The 20,719-nt window shown below is 46.9% G+C and overlaps 1 protein-coding gene across 1 annotated transcript in view; it reads right to left on the reverse strand.

Moving 5' to 3' along the window:
- WDR62 (WD repeat domain 62) overlaps positions 1-20,719 on the reverse strand; it is a gene marked incomplete at both ends in the record, with an annotated part of 45,476 nt that overhangs the window by 22,255 nt on the left and 2,502 nt on the right. Inside the window, 9 exons of the mRNA XM_082677754.1 lie at positions 1,282-1,419; positions 9,304-9,493; positions 10,929-11,089; positions 12,452-12,634; positions 13,050-13,187; positions 14,057-14,227; positions 14,465-14,522; positions 18,722-18,784; positions 20,154-20,245. Coding sequence (XP_082533880.1) covers positions 1,282-1,419; positions 9,304-9,493; positions 10,929-11,089; positions 12,452-12,634; positions 13,050-13,187; positions 14,057-14,227; positions 14,465-14,522; positions 18,722-18,784; positions 20,154-20,245 — 1,194 coding nt within the window. The remainder of the gene's footprint in view (positions 1-1,281; positions 1,420-9,303; positions 9,494-10,928; positions 11,090-12,451; positions 12,635-13,049; positions 13,188-14,056; positions 14,228-14,464; positions 14,523-18,721; positions 18,785-20,153; positions 20,246-20,719) is intronic.

Raw genomic sequence — 20,719 nt, forward strand, 5'->3', positions numbered from 1 at the left:
GGCTTCCTACAGCTGCCAAAACAGCCTGGACTAGTTACCTCTAGACTATTTTTACAAGTCAGAAAATCAAACTTTTACCTCGCTTCGGGTTTTTCTATTGTGTGCAACCAAATATAACATGGTTATCACAGATGCAGAAGAGAAGATGTTAGTATGGCAGGGGGACGTGGGGCGCTGGTGAGGGGAGTCGTAAAGGAGCATTTGCTATACACACCCTGCATTAAGAGCTTTTTTTGTTCCAGCCACACTAACCTCTTTTGGGTTTTCCAACTCATCAAGCTCTTTGCAGCCGTAAGGCCTTTGTCCCTTGGTGTAGAACACTCTCTCCTCCCCTCTTTACTCCTCCCAATCCTCCATATCTCAGTTCAGTTATCTCCTCCTCCAGGAGGCTGCCCCTAATGCCACAGATAAAATCAGATGACTGACTTTAGATATATCTTACTCATACCTTACAGCTTTCTTTCATGGTGCTTATTATGCTTGTGATTATATCATAATTTGTGCAGTTATTGGCTGGCTGCCTCCCCCTACTAGACTGTAGGTGTCACGGGGCCAGGAGAAGGGTCTGCCTTAGTCACTGATATGTCCCCAGCATGCAGCACAGCACCTAGCACTGACCTTAATAACTATCTGTAGAATCAGTGAATGCATGATTCAGGCCTCAGCTCCTCAGAGAAGCTCCTTCACTGACCTAGCAACACCAACCATTTCTTCAGTAAAGTGTTTCTCCCCAGCCTCTCATCATGGCTCTCTTTGGGATCCTGCCAGCACCTCCACCTCAGGCTTCACCGCGTGGCAGCTAGCTAGACAGGAGACACCCCTGCCTGGTTTGGCCCATCAGGTGCTCTCCCAGGGAGTTCTAACTCAAGACTTGGGGAGCAATTTCTTCTTTGTTGAGTATGTCGGGTTGCCTGGAGTGGCTGTGTCCACACACACCGAGACAGCAGGAGCTGAGTGGTAAAGAAAAGCAGAGAGGACCACAACCAAGACCCGACACAGCCAAAAATAAAATAAAATAAATAAATAAATAAATAAATAAATATATATATATATATTTTTTTTAAAAAAAGCAGACAGGAAAGACCATGTAACCTAGAAAGAAAGAGAGGGAGAGAGAGAGAAATGAGATAGGAGACAGAGAGTGACCAGCCTTGGTTCCTGGTTCCTGTCCCTAGTGAAGCTTAACACTGAGGTTCCATAAAACTCCCTCCTACCCCCCTATCCTAGATTCAAGTAGGCCTTTGTTCCTCCTAAAAGATGGTTCACAATGAAGCCCCTTACATTACTGAAGATGTTCTTCTGCCAGTGAGAGTCAGGGCTGCCGTCCATGTTCCAGAAGCGGATGGTATTGTCTGAGGAACAAGTCAGAAAAGATCCTGATGGCAGACAAGCTCTCTGATCTTCAAACTCAGGATACACCTACAGTCCCCAGAGAACAAGGCAAAGGAGATTCATTACAAGCACTTCAATGACAGCACTATGATATACTATTGCATGGTGAAATAAAAGTAAGTTGCAGATAAACAGCCTTAGTGTAACGCCTTGCAAGAAAAAAAAGACACAAAATGCTACCATATATTACCATGCCCCATCTTCAGTCCAGTCCATAAAACATCCCCACAAATCAATTTCTAAGGAAAATGGGTAGCGCAAAACACTAAGCACAAAAGGAAACAAGGTACCACGAGCAAGAAGCAGCAGAAACAACAGAGTCTAGCTTCAAATACTGGAATTATCTAACAGACTCTAAAATGACTATGTTTACTATGTTTAAAGAAATAAAAGAACTTTGACAAGATTAAAAGTATGAGTAGCCAACCAGAAACTATAAAGAACAACCAAGCAGAGCTGAAAAGGAACAAAATAGAACTACTCCTAGAAATGAAAAATAAAACATATTAAAAACCAAAGATTTGACACAGTTGAAAAGAAAATTAACTGAATTGAAAGATAGAACTAAAGACGTTATTCAGAATGCAACTCAGAGAGACAAAGAGATAACATATAAAGAAATTTCAAAATATGGAAGCCTGGATTCTGAGATGATGATGACAGCAGCATCACAGATTTTTAATTCAAAATTCCCACATGAAAAAGAGAAACCTGAAAGCAAAACCAAAACCCCATGGACAATATTTATAACAAAAGTAGGTGAACAAGATATTCTCATAACTCCCCCAAATACAAGCAGGTAGGAACAAACTACCTCCAGTCATAAGACCTACGTGTTCTCAATATGTATATGGGAGAAAGCAGAGAGGAGCAATGAGGTATTCTAACCTCAAAGTAGCCAGCAGGTATTCACTGGAAAGCACAACTGGCCAAACTGAACAGTAGTTGAATTTGGCAGGGTGGGGGTGGGGGGTCATCCACTCCAATAGTGGTTGAGTGCAGGGCTCAGCAGTAAGGCCTGAAGTGGCTGGAGAAATCAAGGCCTGGTGAGCTCTCAAAACTAACCTACCAGGGCTCCTTTCAGGACAAAGGCCTATACTGAGGAGAAACTGCTGGGAATGGAAACAAAATTGATCAGGGTAGGGACAAGAGAGACAAAGTAAAGAAGTACAGATAAAAGTAAGGATATAACAGGGCTTCCCTGGTGGCGCAGTGGTTGAGAGTCCGCCTGCCGATGCAGGGGACACGGGTTCGTGCCCCGGTCTGGGAAGATCCCACATGCCGCGGAGTGGCTAGGCCCGTGAGCCATGGCCGCTGAGCCTGCGCGTCCGGAGCCTGTGCTCCGCAACGGGAGAGGCCACAGCAGTGAGAGGCCCGCGTACCGCCAAAAAAAAAAAAAAATCCAACTATATGTTGCCCACAAGAGATTCACTTTACATCCAAATATACATACAGGTTGAAAGTGAAGGTATGGAAAGATATTCCATACAAATAGTAACCAAAAGGGAGCTTTGCATGTCTATAGTAATGCCAGACAAAACAGACTTTAAGTAAAAAATTATTACAAGTGACAAAAAAGGGTCAATTATAAAGAAGGTATAACAAATACAAACATACAACTAACACAGAGACCCAAAATATATGAAGAAAAAGTTGACAGAATTGAAGGAGGAAATATACAGTTCTACAATAATAGTTGGGGACTTCAATATTCCATTTTCAATAAAAGATAGATCTAGGGGACTTCCCTGGTGGTCCAGGGGTTAAGAATCCGCCTTCCAATGCAGGGGACGTGGGTTCGATCCCTGGTCGGGGAACTAGTATCCCACATGCCATGGGGCAACTAAGCCTGTGTGCTCTAGAGCCTGTGCACCACAACTAGAGAGCCCACACGCCACAACTAGAGAGCCCATGTATCGCAACTACCGAGCCCACGTGCCACACCTATAGAGCCCACATGCTACAACTACTAAGCCCATGCACCACAAGAGAGAAGCCCGCGTGCCACAACAAAGAGCCCACGCGCTTCAACGCAAGATCCCACGTGCCGCAACTAGGACCCCACACAGCCAAATAATAAATAAATAAATAAATAAATAAAATGAATGACTGCTTCAGCTTAAAAAAAAAAGATAGATCTAGAGAGATAAAGAACACCCAGTAACAGCAGAACACATTTTTCTCAAATGAACATGGAACATTCTCCAGAATAGACCACATATAGGCCACAACGTAAGTCTCAATAACCTTAAAAGGCTTTAATCATATAAACAATCTTCTCCAACCACAGTGGAATGAAATTACAAATGAATAACAGAGGAAATATGGAGAATTAACAAATATGTGGATATTAACACACCCTTACATAACCAATGGGTCAAAGTAGAAATCAAAAAAGAAATTAGAAAATACTTTGAGACCAATGAAAATGAAAATACAGTATACCAAAGCTTATGGGATGCAGCAAAAGCAATGCTCAGAGGGAAATTTACAGTTGTACATGCCTACAAAAAAAGAAGATCTCAAATCAATTAACTTCTCACCTTAAGGAACTAGGAAAAGAAGAGAAAACTAAACCAAAAGCTAGCAGAAGAAAGGAAAATATAAAGATTACAATGGACGTAAACAGTCTTTTTTGCAGAAATGGAAAAGCTGATCCTAAAATTCATATAGAATTGCAAAGGATCCCCAAATAGTCAAAACAAATCACTACAAAACTATAGTAATCAAAGCAATGTGGTACTGGCATAAAGATAGACATATATCAGTAGAATAAAATTGAGAATCCAAAACTAAACCCATATATCTATGGCCAGTTGATTTTCAACAAGTGTGCCAAGATCACCCAAGGAGGAAAGAACAGTCTGCTCAACAAGTGGTGCTGGGATTATCCATCCACATGCAAAATAATGAATTTGGACCCTTACTTCACGATATACAAAAATTAACTCAAAAGAGATCAAATACCTAAGTGGAAGAGCTAAAATAATAAAACTCTTAGAAGAAAACATAGGAGTAAATCTTCATGACTAGGAATTCGGCAATTTTTTTTTTTTTTTCTTGCGGTACGTGGGCCTCTCACTGTTGTGGCCTCCCACTGTTGTGGCCTCTCCCGTTGGGGAGCACAGGATCCAGACGCACAGGCTCAGCGGCCCTGGCTCACGGGCCTAGCCGCTCCGTGGCATGTGGGATCTTCCCAGACCGGGGCACGAACCCGTGTCCCCTGCATTGGCAGGCAGACTCTCAACCACTGCGCCACCAGGGAAGCCCGGCAATGGTTTTTTAGATATGACACCAAAGGCACAAGCAACAAAACAAAAAATAGAGAAATTGGACTTCATCAAAATTAAAAACCTTTGTTCATCAAAGGACACTATCAAGAAAGTGAAAAGACGACATAAAGAATGGAAGAAGGGCTTCCCTGGTGGCGCAGTGGTTGAGAATCCGCCTGCCAATGCAGGGGACACAGGTTAGAGCCCTGGTCTGGGAGAATTCCACATGCTATGGAGTGGCTGAGCCCGTGTGCCACAACTGCTGAAGCCCATGCGCCTGGAGCCCGTGCTCCACAACAGGAGAGGCCATCACGATGAGAGGCCTGTGCACTGCAGCGAAGAGTGGCCCCCGCTCGACGCAACTGGAGAGAGCTGGCACACAGCGAAGAAGACTGAACACAGCCATAAATTAAATAAATAAATAAAACTATAAAACTTCTAAAAAAAAAAGAATGGAAGAAAATATTTGCAACTTATATACCTGTTAAGGGTCTAGTATCCAGGATATATAAAGAACTCTTACAACTCAAAAGCAAAAAGACAAACTGCCCAATTAAGAAATAGGGAGGGGGAGGGGATATGGGGATATATGTATACATATTGCTGATTCACTTTGTTATACAGCAGAAACTAACAACACTGTAAAGCAACTATACTCCAATAAAGATGTTAAAAAAACACCAAAAAGGGCTTCCCTGGTGGCCTAGTGGTTGGGAGTCCGCCTGCCGATGCAGGGGACGCGGGTTCGTGCCCTGGTCCGGGAAGATCCCACATGCCGTGGAGTGGCTGGGCCCGTGAGCCATGGCCACTGAGCCTGCGCGTCCGGAGCCTGTGCTCCGCAACGGGAGAGGCCACAGCAGTGAGAGGCCTGCATACCGCAAAAAAAAAAAAAAAAAAAAAAAAAAAACACCAAAAAAACCAGGCAGGAATTCCCTGGTGGCGCAGTGGTTAAGAATCCGCCTGCCAATGCAGGGGACATGGGTTTAATCCCTGGTCCAGGAAGATCCTACATGCTGTGGAGCAACCAAGCCCATGAGCCACAACTACTGAGCCCAAGCGCCACAACTCCTGAAGCCCATGTTCTCTAGGGCCCACATGCCACAACTACTGAGCTCGTGTGCTGCAACTACTGAAGTCTGTGCGCCTAGAGTCCGTGCTCCACAACAAGAGAAGCCACCGCAAAGAGAAGCCCACACATCGCAATGAAGAGTAGCCCCTGCTCGCCACAGCTAGAGAAAGCCCGTGCACAGCAGCGAAGACCCAATGCAGCCAAGAATAAATTTTTAAAAATTAATTAATTAAAATAAAAAAAGCAATAGGCAAAAATCTTGAATAGACATTTCTCCAAAGAGGATATACAAATGACCAACAAGCACATGAAAAGAGGCTCAAAATTATTAATCATTAAGGAAATACAAGTCAAAACCACAATACCTTGCAAATACTAAGATAGTTATAATTTTTAAAAAACCAAACAGAAAAATAACCAGTGCTGGCAAGGATGTGGAGAAATTGGAACTCTCATACATTGCTGGTGGGAAAGTAAAATGATGCAGCTGCCATGGAAAAGTCCGGTGGTGGGTCTTCAAAAACTTAAACATAGAATTACCACATGACCAGTAATTCCACTGCTGGGTGGGTATACACCCGAAAGAAGTGAAAACAGGTGTTCAAACAAAGCTTTTACACAATAGCAGTATTCACAATAGCCACAATGTTATTTTGGCTATTATTAATAGGGAATAAACCAAAAAGTAACAACTCAAATGCCCATGAACTGATAAATGCACAACAAAATGTATTATCCATATGATGGAATAGTATTATTCAACCTTAAAAAGGAATAAAGTACTGAAACATGCTACAACATAGATGAACCTTGAAAACACTGTTAAATGAAAGACGTCAGACACGAAGTCCACATATTCTGTGATTTCATTTATATGAAACATTCAGAACAAGCAAACCCATAGCAACAGAAAGCAGATTAGTTGTTGCTATGGGCTGGGAAGAGTAGGAATGGAAAGTGATCGCTTAATGGGTACAGAGTTTCCTTTTGGGGTGATGAGAAAGTTCCAGAACTAGACAGTAGTGATGGTTGTACAACACTGTGAATGTCCTAAATAACACTGAATTGTATATTTAAAATGATTTAAGTGGTAAGTTTTATGTTATGTATATTTTACCGTAATATATATGTACACTTATACTCCCCTCAAATAAATGGGGTCAAAAGGGAGAGAATATAGTATATAATGACTATATGATCAGATCATATAGATACAGAATAATTAATCTAAAAATTAGGGGAGAATGGGGAGAACATTTGCAAAAAAAATTGTTTTAACTGTTTTCAGAATTGAATTATCATTCTTAGGCTGTTGTATTATAATGTGGGAACAAGGAAATGATTAACTGGGGCTACTCTAACTCCATCATCCCCCTATGTCTTTGAGAACTAGGATTCTGGAAGGATCAATCCAACAGCTATAAGCATCCCCAGCAACCAGACTGTGACTTTGACATGCCAATCCAAAGTGAAAAAACGAAACAAAACAAAAAACAGGGCTTCTTCAAGAAATGGCTGATTCCAGGTTTGGGGCAAGAAATGCACAAGATGAGGCTAGAACACCTTGTCATCCCTTGTCGTTAGCAAGGTAGCTAATCAAAGACTACTGGCATCATGTCCAAAGGACTCAGGAGCCAACCTGAAGAGGCTTCCACTGGCCAAAGATGGGACAATTTGAGCTCCAATAATGTTAGTAATTGCAGTCAATTAAAATATATCCAATATATTCAAATATGTGAATTTATAATGATATTAAATAAAAACAACTAGTTACCTTTAGAGGACAAGGAACCAATTCATTATCTTGGAAACTGGTAATTAAAGGGAAAGAATCAAGCATTTATCCTGCCTTTCCTATAGGAAGTGTACCACTGGGTGACCAAATGGTAGATGAAGGGAAGTTTCTCTTCATATAAGCAGTCCAACTAATAAAAAGAAATGATAGAATTAGAATATCACCATATTGCAACCCCAATGAATAAAGGGATCTAGGCATCGAGTGTCAACAGCTGCTAACAATAATCAATCAACTGCACATTCCTTTCGTGTGGTTTTCTAGATCTCTGTTTTATTGAAAAAAATATGAAGGATAGAAAAAGACAGCAAATTAGAGTAACAGAAAAAGAGAGAATGGGGTAGAGGCAACTCTTAAATCCATATTGGCTGAGAACTTTCCAGAACTGATTAAAAGATCTACCCACAGATATTTCTGTTGAGAATATATATATAAATAACCAGCAGATGCAAAGAAAATGAATTGAAAATAAAACACATAATCAACTGATAACAAGAGTGAGGGTGAGAGAGACAGCAAGAGTGGGGGTTGGGGAGGTGATCAAAAAAGACTTTAGCTTGATCTGTAATATCTCACCTTTTTTTAAGGATAATATATTTATATATAAATTTCAAAAGTTATTTAAAAAACATTCTTGTTAAGTGAGAAAAGTGCTATCAACAGACATGTCAGATCCACGAAAGGAGATGTATTCAAGCAAAGGGCTGAATAATGCCTATTCAAAAGGATAAAGTTATTTCTCACAATCCTGAACTGGGCCACTGAAAACATAATTTCTCTAGAACAAACATTCCTAATAATAAGAAATTTTCAGGAAAAAAAAAAAAAGCAGACTACAATTCTTTCTCTACCTTATCTTATCTACAAGTCTTATCTGCAAGAAGTATTATACTTAGAACAGCTTCAGAATGAAAAATCCCCACAGATTCATTCTCAGAAAATAAAGGCTTTTTCAACACTTAAATAAAAAAGGCCTTCCCTGGTGGCACAGTGGTTAAGAATCCACCTGTCAATGCAGGGGACACGGGTTCTATCCCTGGTCCGGGAAGATCCCACATGCCATGGCGCAACTAAGCCCATGCGCCACAACTACTGAGCCCGCATGCCACAACTACTGAAGCCTGCGCGCCTAGAGCCCTTGCTCCGCAACAAGAGAAACCACCGCAATGAGAAGACCGCGCACTGCAACGAAGAGTAGCCCCCACTTGCCGCAACTAGAGAAAGCCCGCACGCAGCCATGGAGACCCAACACAGCCAATCAATCAATTAAAAAAAAACAGTCGTGAACTACGCACACCCTCGACAGAAAGCTCCCTGGGGTACACACGCTGCTGCTGAAGGACCTTTGCACTTGCCGTACCCACAATGGTGGCGCGCCTCACCCCTGACTTCCTGCAGGTCCCCCACTCGAATATCACATCTTCAGAGAGGCTTGCCCTGACCACTCTCATTTCTAGAAGAGCACTCTTGAACCCCCTTTCCCCTAGGCGGCTTCGTTTTTCTTCAGAGAAGTATTGTACTTGGCACGTTCCATATTGATATGTTTACAGGTTTACTCTACCACCCGGATGTGAGCTCCAGGAGATCAGGACTTCTGTCAGTTTCCTGCCCAGCTGTGTCCCCAGCACCCAGAACAGCACCTGGCACATAGTAGGGGTCCATGAGTATCTTTTGCAGGTATGGCTGAATGGGCTCCCCAAACTCTGCAGAAGCTTCCTCAGCTGAGCCCCAGCTGGGGGCTAAGCAGGGGGAGGGGGAGGGAGAGAGGGGCTCACCTCCACATTCCAGACGTAGGAGCTGTGGAAGAGCTCTGACCACACCTTGCCTACTTTGTTGATGTCTTTGACATCCCAGATGTAGATGCTGTGGTCCTTATACACACAGGACAGCCACTGGTGGATGGGGTCGAAGATCAGCGCCACTGTATCCGGGTAGATGGCTCCTGCCTTCCTGCTGAAAAGGAAGCTGACAAGGCCACGTGAGTCATCAATGACCATCAATGTCACTGTGAGTAGTAACAGCTGCCTCTGGTGATGCTTGAGCTGCCTCCTGCCTGGCAATGCCATCCCTTATGATCTTTGTGGTGACCCATCTCTCCTACTCCAACTCCACTTCTCACTCCTCCATCTTCTTTCTTTGCTTTGCTTCTAATACAGAGACTGTAAACTGGAAGCTTCTGCCTAGCCCCTAAGAGTGTTTGAATTTTCGACTCCTGTTAACATTCCTCTCCCCTCTTTTCACTCGGCCCAAGCTCCATCCTCTCTCTCTGAGCATAGGATAATGGGCACAAAGATCAGGCCCTCTCTCTCTCAGCCTCACAAACACATGATCAAAATTCCCTGTGTAAGGGGGCTGGTGAGCCATCCCTTGGCTTGGGGCCTTCCTACCAAGGCTACAGTTGACTGAGCACTTACTGTGTGCCGAGCCGAGAGCTGCAGCTGTGCTGAATTCCCGCAGTCTCCATGAGAGGTAGGTACTATATTTTACAGATGAGGAAACTGAAGCACTCGTTGATACAGTGACCTGCCCGAGGCCACACAGCACACAGCAGAAGGTGGCAGAGCTGAGCGCCCCGGCCACTACAACACAGTACTGTCTGTGGGTTGCTCACCCACCTTCTCTTTCCTTTGCGACATCCAGTAAGCCCCTCCACGCGCTCTCTTAGAAAAGGCACACCCAGGAGGCACTGTCCAGCAACCTACGAAGAGGCAGCCCCAGGCACCCCGAACTCTCTGGTTAGGTAGCCCCCCAACCCCCACAAAACAGACTTACTACAAAAGGGAAGATACACCACAGCTCAGCCCCTCCACCCACTCTCAACATGGCAGCCAGAGGAGCTACTACTCAAGGCCTGACCCAGTAACACCAGTGCCTAAGGTCCCAGTGGCTGCCCAGTGACCTCAGAATAGGCTCCAAGCTCCTCTCAGCAGCTTCCATCAATGCTTACACCTGTCTCCTACCACCCTCCCCACAGCACACTGGGCTCCAGCCACACAGCCCCCAGCCGTTCCTGTGACACATGGAGCCCAGTGTGCTGTCCCCTTAAGGCCTCTGCATTTGCTGTCAGGACCCAGCTCTCCACACAGCTGGCTTGTTCTCACCAGAGGCCTCCCCTGGCCACCCAGTCAACAGCCCCACTCCCAGACACTCTCCTTCTTGAGTCCCTGCTTTATTTCACCAAAGCATTTACGACTATCTGAAATGATCTTGTTTATGCACTCATTTACCATCCAGCACCCTCACTAGACTGCAGACTTCACGAGATCCTGCTGCCTCCTTACAGCCTGTATCCTGCTTCCAGCCCAAGGCTGGCCAGTAGGTAGATGGATCTGGAAGCATGGATGGATATCAGCAGACAGACTCTAGGTAGGCCCCTCTCCCTCCCCGTGCCAGGCAGTACCTGGGCTCCAGGCCCTGGGCCACATCCACTCCAAGGTAGTGCGGCTTGGGCAGGTTGGCGAGGTATTGCAGGCTGTGGGCTTGGAATATGCGGACTATCCCATCTGTGCAACCGCAGAAGATGAGCTCCTGGCTGACACAGAGGCAGGAAGACAGCGAGACCTGTGGGGGCAAAGGGGACCCAAGTGGACTTCGTGTTTTGTGTGGCCCAGTTCAGGGATATGGGGGCTGACAGAACAGCTTTGGGCCTCCAGAAAAGCCTTACAGCTTTGGGGTCTAAGAAACCCATTTTTGCAAATGTTAAGATTTTTGAAATCAGGATATAGTGCTCAGTCACTATTGAAGGAAAGGGGGCAGCAGGCAGACAGAGGCACAAATTGGGACAGAGTTATCATTGTTATAGAGGAACTCAGCTGTGTGTGGAAAATATCTCAGCCGATTGTGACTTCAGATAGGTTGCTTGCAGTAGCAGCGTTGAATTTTAGGCTTAAATTAAATTTTAGGCTTTATTCCTTATTGCTTAAAAATACCTTCATAGAGATTATACTTTAAAGCAGCACAGAAAAAAGTTATTATATACAGGAAGGACTCTCTCTTCTGCCAGGGCATGCAGATAGAAGGGGCAGGAACTGCCAGACCTCTGGACAGAGCTTAGAGGAGCTTTTCCAAATCTAGAGGGACTAAGTTTATGGGTCATTTAAGACACCTGCTCAGGGGCTAAACATCTATCTATCCAAAGCTTCTGACTTGCTTAAAAGCTGCATGAGTTCTAGCAAGAGGATTCAAATGAGAAAAATAAATGATGTTTAACCAACTAGGAAAGACAGATAAAGCTCGGAATTCTTCCACACACCTCTTGCCATGCCATTAACCCTAAAGCTGAGCTCCAGAGGGGAGTCATAAGAGCAGGAATAGGACAAGGAGCACAACTGTGATGCTCCTGCTAACAGCCAAACAGGCATCCAAGCCCAGGATAGGAAGACAGCTTGGATTCAGACCCTCAGATCCCGAAGAAAAGTGGTTCTGTAATTTATTGATATGTCACCTTTTAGTTTAAAATTTTATGTATTTTATATAGTCTTTAACGATAAAAGTAATATAAAAGTTATTACGTCAATGATACCTTAGATTAAAAAAGAAAAAAAAAGCGGTCCTCCCACCAGCCAAGAGTGCCCAGTGAAGAAAAGAAATGTGAACTGGGTCAAATGGCGATGGGAAAGCAATTGTAACCCTGACCCCTATTATAGGGGAACCAGGCACTGTGCTAAGTGCCTTACATATATTATCTCGCATGACTCCCCTGTCAACTCTGTGAGGTAGGCAGCAGTAATTCCATTTTACAGATAAGAAACCTGAGGCTCAGAGAGGGAAAGTCACTCTCCCAGAGTTGTACAAGCAGAACAGGAAGTCAGACCCAGAGCTGTTGTGACCAACTATCACGCAGGGGGACTGCTGAGTGTCCCTGTAGACACATGTCATGGGGAGTGTTTCCCCCACTGAGAGCAGAGAGGGAGGCTGGGGTACCTTTAGGTTGATCCACTTCTCCAGCACCCTCTTCTCGTTGAACTGGCAGAGGAGGCCCGAGTAGGACACACAGAAAGTACTGCCTGTCATCTGGCCCCGGCCACAAGCCACACCACAGAAGACGTTGTTGTGCAGCTCACCCAGGATGCCTGAGCGCCCCACGAGGGGCACTGTGCTCGTCACCTGGAGGCAGAGCAGGGCACAGTGAGACACTGTCCACATGGCCCAGCCCCCAGCAAGGTCACGGCGGGCCTCTCATGACCAGTGGATACGACACAGCTAAACAGGAGAACTCTCAGAAACTCCTCCAAATGGAGAAGGGAAGAACAAAGAGAACACACACTTCCAGGCACAGTGGCTTGAGGCAGCAGGCCAGGGATGAAGTCTGGCCCCAGGGTCCAGCAGGAGAGGTTACCCAGCAGGGCCTACCAGTCAGTCAGCACCTGGAGAGCAGGCCCAGAAGCAGAAGGCAGACCCCTGAGAGGCTAGACAGCCTCTGAGACCACTGCCCCTGAATCTCAGGTAGAACCAGGAGTCCCTACTGCCCCTGACAGTTCCTCCCCTGGGCCCGGATGAGGTGGCAGGGACAGCAACTCACCTTTGCTTCAGTGGAGACTTCCAAGAACCAGAACCTCACATGCCGATTCCCAACAGTGACAAAATAGCTGCTGTCCTCGGAGAAGGAGAGGGCGATGACCCTGCATGATACCTTGTTGGAGGCCACCACGATGTCTTTCTGGAAGAATCGGTGCAGAGAAGTTCATGCCAGCACCCACCTCATCAGACTCTTTGAGCCTTTGCCCTCAGCCCTGCGTCTTTCCACCCTCCCCTGCTCCAAGTCTGTTTTTCTTGGGCCCTCCTTTTTGGGGAAACCTACGTGTGACACTCTTATCATTCCCAACACAGAGGAGACTGAGGCCTGGAAAGGTTCCCACGTGAGAGTAAGTTCCAGAGCTCTCCTCAAGAGGCCAAGCCCTGCAGCCCATACATGGTGTTGAGGACAGCCACAGCTGGAAGGTAAGGACAACACGACCCATGCTGCCGGATATTGGGCTCTTACTCTGGGCCCTGCTGAGCCCTTCACAGGATAACTCGTGGAATCCCCTCAGCAGTCCTACAAGGGAAGTGCATCTCCCCACCACCCTGTCATGCTCAGAGGGGGCTGTCACATGCTCAAGGTCACACAGCAGGTCATGAACAGAGGCAGGACTTGATACCCACTTCTGCCGACTTCAAGTCCTCCCCAAGCTGTTCCAAAGTCCAGCCTTCCAGCACATATCAACTCACTGAATTCTCACAACTCAACAAAGCAGATACTATTATACCCATTTTACAGATGAGGAAACAGACTCACAGAGAGGTTAGGTCCCTTGCTCAAGGTCACAGCTGGTCAATATAAAAAGAATTATATGTTCCCTGGGTTGACAACTTGTCACATGCCCTGCAACAGGTGCCTAGAACCGGCATTGGCATGTAGTAGATGCTCAATAAATATTTGCTGGTTAAACACTTTACCAAGTTACCTTATTTAGTTCTCCCAATGCCCAAGACTCAGGGTGTTCTGGCAGCTGGCTGCCTGTCACACACCTACCAGTCAGCTCTTACCTTCCAGTCCCAGACGTTGAGTACCATGTCGTGCTGGTAGCCCATGGACACAATGTGCTTCATACTGGGGGAGAAGGCCACACAGGCCACACCGTACTTGTGGCCCAGCATCTCCGCCACCTGACTCTTCTCTTCCACGTCCCAGATGCGCACAGCAGGCCTGTGCCCGTTCTGGGGAAGATGGGGCCATTTACTGCTGCCGGGTTCTGCACCCAGGTGGGGCTTGAGGGGCTTGAGGGGCTGAAGTTGGCATTGCTCCAGAGTGCGCCCGAAAGCCACCTCCCCCATCTGTCACAGGGCTTTTCTAGCCCAGGAAGGAGCTATTCCAGGGATTCCTCAGGCCTCCTGGGGGTAGAAGGAATGGCCCCAAGGCCCCTCCCCACCCACTCAGTCATGATCACGACTCACCTCCCCTGTCACTATGTACTTTCCATCAGGGGAGAAGGCCAGGGCACTCAGAGACTTCCTGGAGGCAAGGAAAGGGGTTGATTACTGATTCCACTGAGGGTGGGCAGCCAGACTCCAGCCTGGCTGTGCTCACAGCACTCGGCCCACTCCTCACTCCCAAGAGGCCGGGAGAGGTGAGCGCCTGCAGCTCCCAGAGAGCGAGTGCTATGTCCTTGCCCAGCATAGCACCCAGTGCATTCCTTCCTGCTGGAAGAAGTGGGGGCAGCGGCACAGGGAAATGGGGTTTTGTAAAAGCAAAGGGCCCTTCCTCCCCAAAACCCCAAACCCTGACGGGGTGGATGCTGTATGGAAACCCTCCTTCCCTCTCCCTCTGACAGTGTGGGCTCCCTAAGACCCCATGTACCCTGTAACCCTGAGAAATGTAGATGCAGGAAATGGTACAGATCTGGCCTAACTATGCAGGTGGTACTGATGGAGGATCCTGGCAGACATCACACTGAGACAGCCTGCAGCCTGTGCTCCACTGCTAAACGCTGAAGGTGTCCTGGAAAACCCGTAAACAACCAACACATTTCTCTTTGACACTCCCAGTTAGCCTGCAAGAACCCTGAATGATCAGTCTAGTTTGCATGTTTTGTGGCAGCAAGTTTCACTGTTCCCAGACTGTGTTGTTTTTTCTCTCCTCTCTCTTTTAATCCTGCTTTTACCTCTGTTCCTTAGCAGTCTAGTAATTGTCCACCTCGAATGAGTAAACTGCTGTGCAGATAACTAAGTTGAGGCCTCTAAGTGAGTCACTGAAAATCTCATAGAATATTTATCTTCATCAACTCAACCCTCTGCAGCTTCCACTGCTCCTTAAGGTAGCAGCCAAGGTGTGCTGCCCATCCAATATCCACTCGTCTCTCTTTCCTCACGAAGGGAAGCCCAGTTTTCATGGGGATGGCAACGGCCCCAGCTGGAGTACATCTCCTCACCTCTCCTGCAGCCACACAGGCACAGTTACATGACGCAGTCTGGCCAATGAGAGGTAAGCTGAAGTGTTGTGTGGGACTTCCAGAAAAGCTTCTCAAAGGGAACTCTTTGCCCTGCTCCCCACTTGCTCCCACATGACAACCAGAATTTCACCTTGGGCCAGGAGGTGATCTTAAGCCTCCCAATAAGCATGGTGAACAGAAAGACAGAAGGAGTGGGGCCCCTGATGCTGGCAGAGACACCAGCCCCCTAAGTGCCCACTTCCTGGTTTTGTCTGTGCAGGAAGAGCACACCCTTGTGTTTTAAGCCATGCCTGTTGGGGGTGGGGAAGAGGGCAGGTCTGCCGTCTGCAGCTGCCCCTAGCCTACTGCACGCCTGAGCCTGCGCCTGGCCCTCTGCCAAACGGGCCTGCGCTACTCTGATTCCTCACACACACTCCATGCAGTCAAGACCCTTCCTAGCCAGTTTTGAGATGAGGAGACCTCAACACAAGGAAGTCGTGCCAAGGTTACCTAACCAGACAGGGCAGATGAGAATTCCCCACGGAGCTTTTGAAAAATATCAAAGCCATGCTAAAACTAGTGAGTAAAAGTTTGGTAAGGAACAGGGTAGTATCTGCATAGTTTCAGAGAAGCTCCCCTCAAGATACTCACTAATCACAAAGGGGAAAAGGGAGGCTTCCCAGTGGAGAAGCCCGGCAGACACCACCTTAACCAAGGGCTCAAGGTGATCACCACGAGCCACAGGAGAGAACGACATCACGCACCTCCTGACAGAACGCACTGAGCAGAACGCAGCATTCCTTCGGAGGTGGTCCTGCAGAACCCAACTCTACCTATGAGGAAACAGCACACAAACCCAAACGCTGGGACATTCTACACAACACCCGGCCTGCAATCCTCAAAGGTGTCAAGGTCATGAAAGTCGAGAAAAGATGGAGGAAACCTCTTTAGATTGAAGGAGACTGAAGAGACAACTGAAGGCAATGCGTGATGCTGGACAGAATCCTTTTTGCTGTAAAGGACATTCTTGGGACAAATGGTGAAGGCTGAATGAGGAGCAGATGGTAGTGATGTACCAACTTTAATTTCCTGACTTTGCTCAATCTTTGTGGTTTTGAAAGGTCATACTTTTTTTTTGCAGTAAATTCACACTTAAGTATTTAGAGGTACAGGGGTATCAGGTATGCAACTTACTTTCAGATGGTTCAGAAAAAAATTACTATGTATATAGACAAAGAATCAGAGAATGATACTTTTTTTGGGGGTGGGGGGCGCACAGTGCAGCTTGCGAGATCTTAGTTCCCAACCAGAGATTGAACCTGGGCCCTCGGCAGTGAAAGGACGGAGTCCTAACCACTGGACTGCCAGGGAATTCCCATAGACAGAGAATGATAAAGCAAATGTGGTAAAATGTTAGCATTTGGGAAATATGGGTGAAAGGTGTACAGGTGCTCTTTGTACTATTCTTGTAGGTCTGAAATTATTTCAATATAAAAAGTTTAAAAATTGGCAGTGCTTAGGTCTTACTCCAGACTAACTTATTCAGCCTTCTCTGGGGGTGAAGCCTGGGATCAGGTGACTCTGAAATGCAGCCACAATGAACACCTCTACTCTGGCCACACTGCCTCCTAAGACAGACCCATCTGTGACTGAGAGTGGATACTTCTATGCTATCTGCTTCGGATCAAGGTTACCTACTCTACCGCCTACAGGACTCAGGGAGGCAACAGGGAGGATGAGAAGAATTGGGCAAGGGGCATTCTGACAAATGCCACCAAGCTCCAGCCCATCCCTGCCATAGGAGAATGTGGGCCCCAGAGATCTGAATCTCTCACATTTCTAAAACGAGAGGGCATCTGAATTTTTGTGTAGAAAACTTTAAACGTTGTCAAGTAAGTCCAATATTTAAAACATACTGTCAGACAAGTCTGTGGGCCCCTAGTTTGTGATTATTGACAAGAAGTATTTCACCTGAGATCACATAGTGAATAAACACTTAAGTCTGGATTGGAACCCATCTCTGCCCTCACCACCAGTGACAGAACCCACAGTCAGAGTCAAGGGTCCAAGAAGCCCCTTCTGAGAGGGAATCTGTATCTACCAAACCGTATCTTAGGGACCTTGCCTTAGGGATCGTAAGGGAAGAAGAAAACCCACAACTTATCCGTCCACCTGGAGAGCCCAGCCAAAGGAGCTAAGCTTGAGCTATTTGTGCAGTATTTGTGGAATAAAAAGTTGCAGTGAGGTGCCTCCCAAAGGTCACAACCCGGTTGGGACCAAAGCCCCAGGAGGATACAGTGTTCAATCAGCCCCAAGGCAGACCCGGGCATCATCCTGGGCCTGCTCAAAGCCAAGGGCCTTCCTCAATAAACTGGCAGCTGGAGAGATCTTTCTAAAACCCAAATCACACTCATTCACTCAGGAAACGATAAGTGTTATCAATGTGCTAGACACTGACCCAAGGTATAGGGACACAGAAATTAACTAAGAGAAAGTCCCTGCCGTCAGAGAGCTCACACTGTGAAAAGAGACAGTAAATACCATCGCTGAGGAAATCAGACAGCATATCAAAAAGGAGTGCATTTTGTGGAAAAAAGTAAAGCAAGGAAGGGAGATAGAGTGTACTGGAGGGCTGGGGTGCGTGAAGTATATCCTTTGCCTGCAAATGCCCTCTCGTGGCTTTTCTTTGCAATCAGCATGAGAGCCAACCCCTCCCAAGGCCCCTGTGATGTGGCTTCTGCTGGTTCCAGCCCCACCTCCCCCTCACCCATGGAACCCTGACTGCTCCTCAAACATCCTGAGATTCTTAACCACTGCAGGTCCTTTGCTCTTGCTGTCCCCTCTGCCTGGAATGCTCTCCCCACACCTTCACATGGGTCACCCCCTCACTTTCTTCAGCTCTCAGCCTCAGGGAGGCTCTGATAAGACTCTGACGAGAGTCCTTTGCCTGCAAACCTGCCTTAACACATCCTCGTCATTTCCTCCATAGCAACAGTCATGGTCTCATGGTCGGCTAGGAATTGCGAACTAGTTTAGTCTGTCCCTCCCCCCACCACCCAAGCTGTCAGCTCTACGAGAGCAGATTCTCATCTCTTCTGTTAACTTCCATGTCCCCAGCACCTGGAACAGTACCTAGCACTGAGCAGACCCTTGGTGAATGTCACTGAACCACCAGGTTAATGAATGAGTCACCCACCCACAAGCACTTCCAGGCAGTGTGGGGAAGGAGGGATGTGCCAGGACCCTGGTCCCACCCCTACCCCATGCCCAGGTCCCAGCTTACCTGGCTGTATTAAAAATGTGCTGCTGCTTGTTCTCCTTGGGGTTCAAAATCACCACCACACAGCTGGGGAGAAAGAGGAAAATGTGCCCAAACTAAGGGGAGTATTGGGGTCCAGGGATGATTCTATTCCCAACACAAGAGCCCACATATAAACAAGGCTCTTTCTGAACCGATGCTTCTCTCCTCAGTCTCCTTCTCCCCCATTATCTATGCTGAGGATTCTGGGCACTTAACATTATTATTATTGTTATTATTTTACACATTTATTTATTTATTTATTTTTGGCTGTGTTGGGTCTTCGTTGCTGCATGCAGGCTTTCTCTAGTTGCAGCGAGCGGGGGCTACTCTTCATTGTGGTGCATGGGCTTCTCATTGCAGTGGCTTCTCTTGCTGCGGAGTGCGGGCTCTAGGCGCACGGGCTTCAGTAGTTGTGGCACGCAGGCTCAGTAGTTGTGGCTCGTGTGCTTTAGAGCACAGGCTCAATAGCTGTGGCACATGGGCCTAGTTGCTCCGCGGCATGTGGGATCTTCCCGGACCAGGGATTGAACCCGTGTCCCCTGCATTTGCAGGCGGATTCTTAACCACTGCGCCACCAGGGAAGTCCCAACATTATTATTAATATCAATATAATCTTAAATAGAAGCCAACACTTCCTCTGTGGTAACTGTTAGGTTCTGGGCTAATAAAGACATACTGTGCACAATCTCTTTAAATCCTCACAACTGCCAGATGAGGTCAGGAATCTTTGTCGCTTTTCATAGATGATGAAACTGAAGCCCTTTACAGAGAGGGAAGTCCTTTACCCAAGACTCCCCAGCAGGTTGGGGACAGGGTGGGTAAGTGAATCCACACCTGTCAGATTCAAGAGCCCAACCCTGTCCTCTATTCTGGCTGCTTCCCAGAGACTCAGTAACAGATACTGTTCATCAGGAATTACTATGGCCCTGCTCTGCCCTGCCCTGTGGGGGTGAGGGGTCCCTTCGGTGCCTAGAAGAGTGCCAGGTTAGACCAGTATTTGTGGAATAAACAGTTGCAAATGTCCTTCAGTCCTCTCAACTAACTACCCAAGGGGAGGGTACCACTAGTTCTGTTTTACAGAAGCAGAGGCTTGGAGAAGGGCACACACGGTGGAGCTGGGACACAAATCCAGATGGCTGACACCAACCATGGCTTGGATCTTAACCACCTACCTTTCCCAGAATCACTGCCACCTCCCGCCTGCAGTCACAATAAGGCTTTCTTAGCACTCACGCATGCCAGGTACTGTTCTATACACAGAAGGGCCCATGGAATCCTTCCCACAGCCCTCAGAGGTAGGCAGCATTATACATTCTACAGACGGAAAAGGCGAGGCCCAGAGAGATTCACTGAAGACTTCAGGCTCTGAACTCAGGATCGGTGATCAGAGGCCGAGGCCCACCCACTCACTCACCCTGCCAGGTAGGCCACGTGGCCTGTGCTGGGGTCACAGGTTAGGCCATTGCTGTTCTGGGCTGTGATGCCAAGCACCTTCTCAAGTGATACCTGCAGGGAAAAGGCCCAAATTAGAAGCAGCTGCCCCAGCAGGCCCCACGTGGCACAGTCACCTCAGCCACCCATTCAATCCCTGTCACTCCAACACATTCACTGAGCGTCTAGAGTCATCTACCAGCAACTAAAGCTTGTCCTCCTCAAATGCTGCTTTGATAAATACAGTGCTAGGTGAAGGGCACAGGATGGTGAGGAAGATAGACAAAAAAAATCCCTGTCCTCCTGGAGCTCCCATTCTGGGGGTGATGGGATGGTGGACATCGAAAATGAACAGAACAAATATGTAAAACAGATGTCAGGTGACGATGGGAGCATTAGAGAAAAATTAAGCAAGGAAGGAGATTGAGAGTACAGAGGAAGGGGAGAAGGCCTCACTGAGAAGGTGAATAAGACTCTAAGTATTTTATATGAATGAAAGACTTGACAGCCCACAACACTGCAAAGAAGGTGCTATTATCACCACTATTT

Source organism: Grampus griseus (assembly GCF_964374135.1).
Source record: "Grampus griseus genome assembly, chromosome: 19".
Classification (NCBI taxonomy): domain Eukaryota; kingdom Metazoa; phylum Chordata; class Mammalia; order Artiodactyla; family Delphinidae; genus Grampus; species Grampus griseus.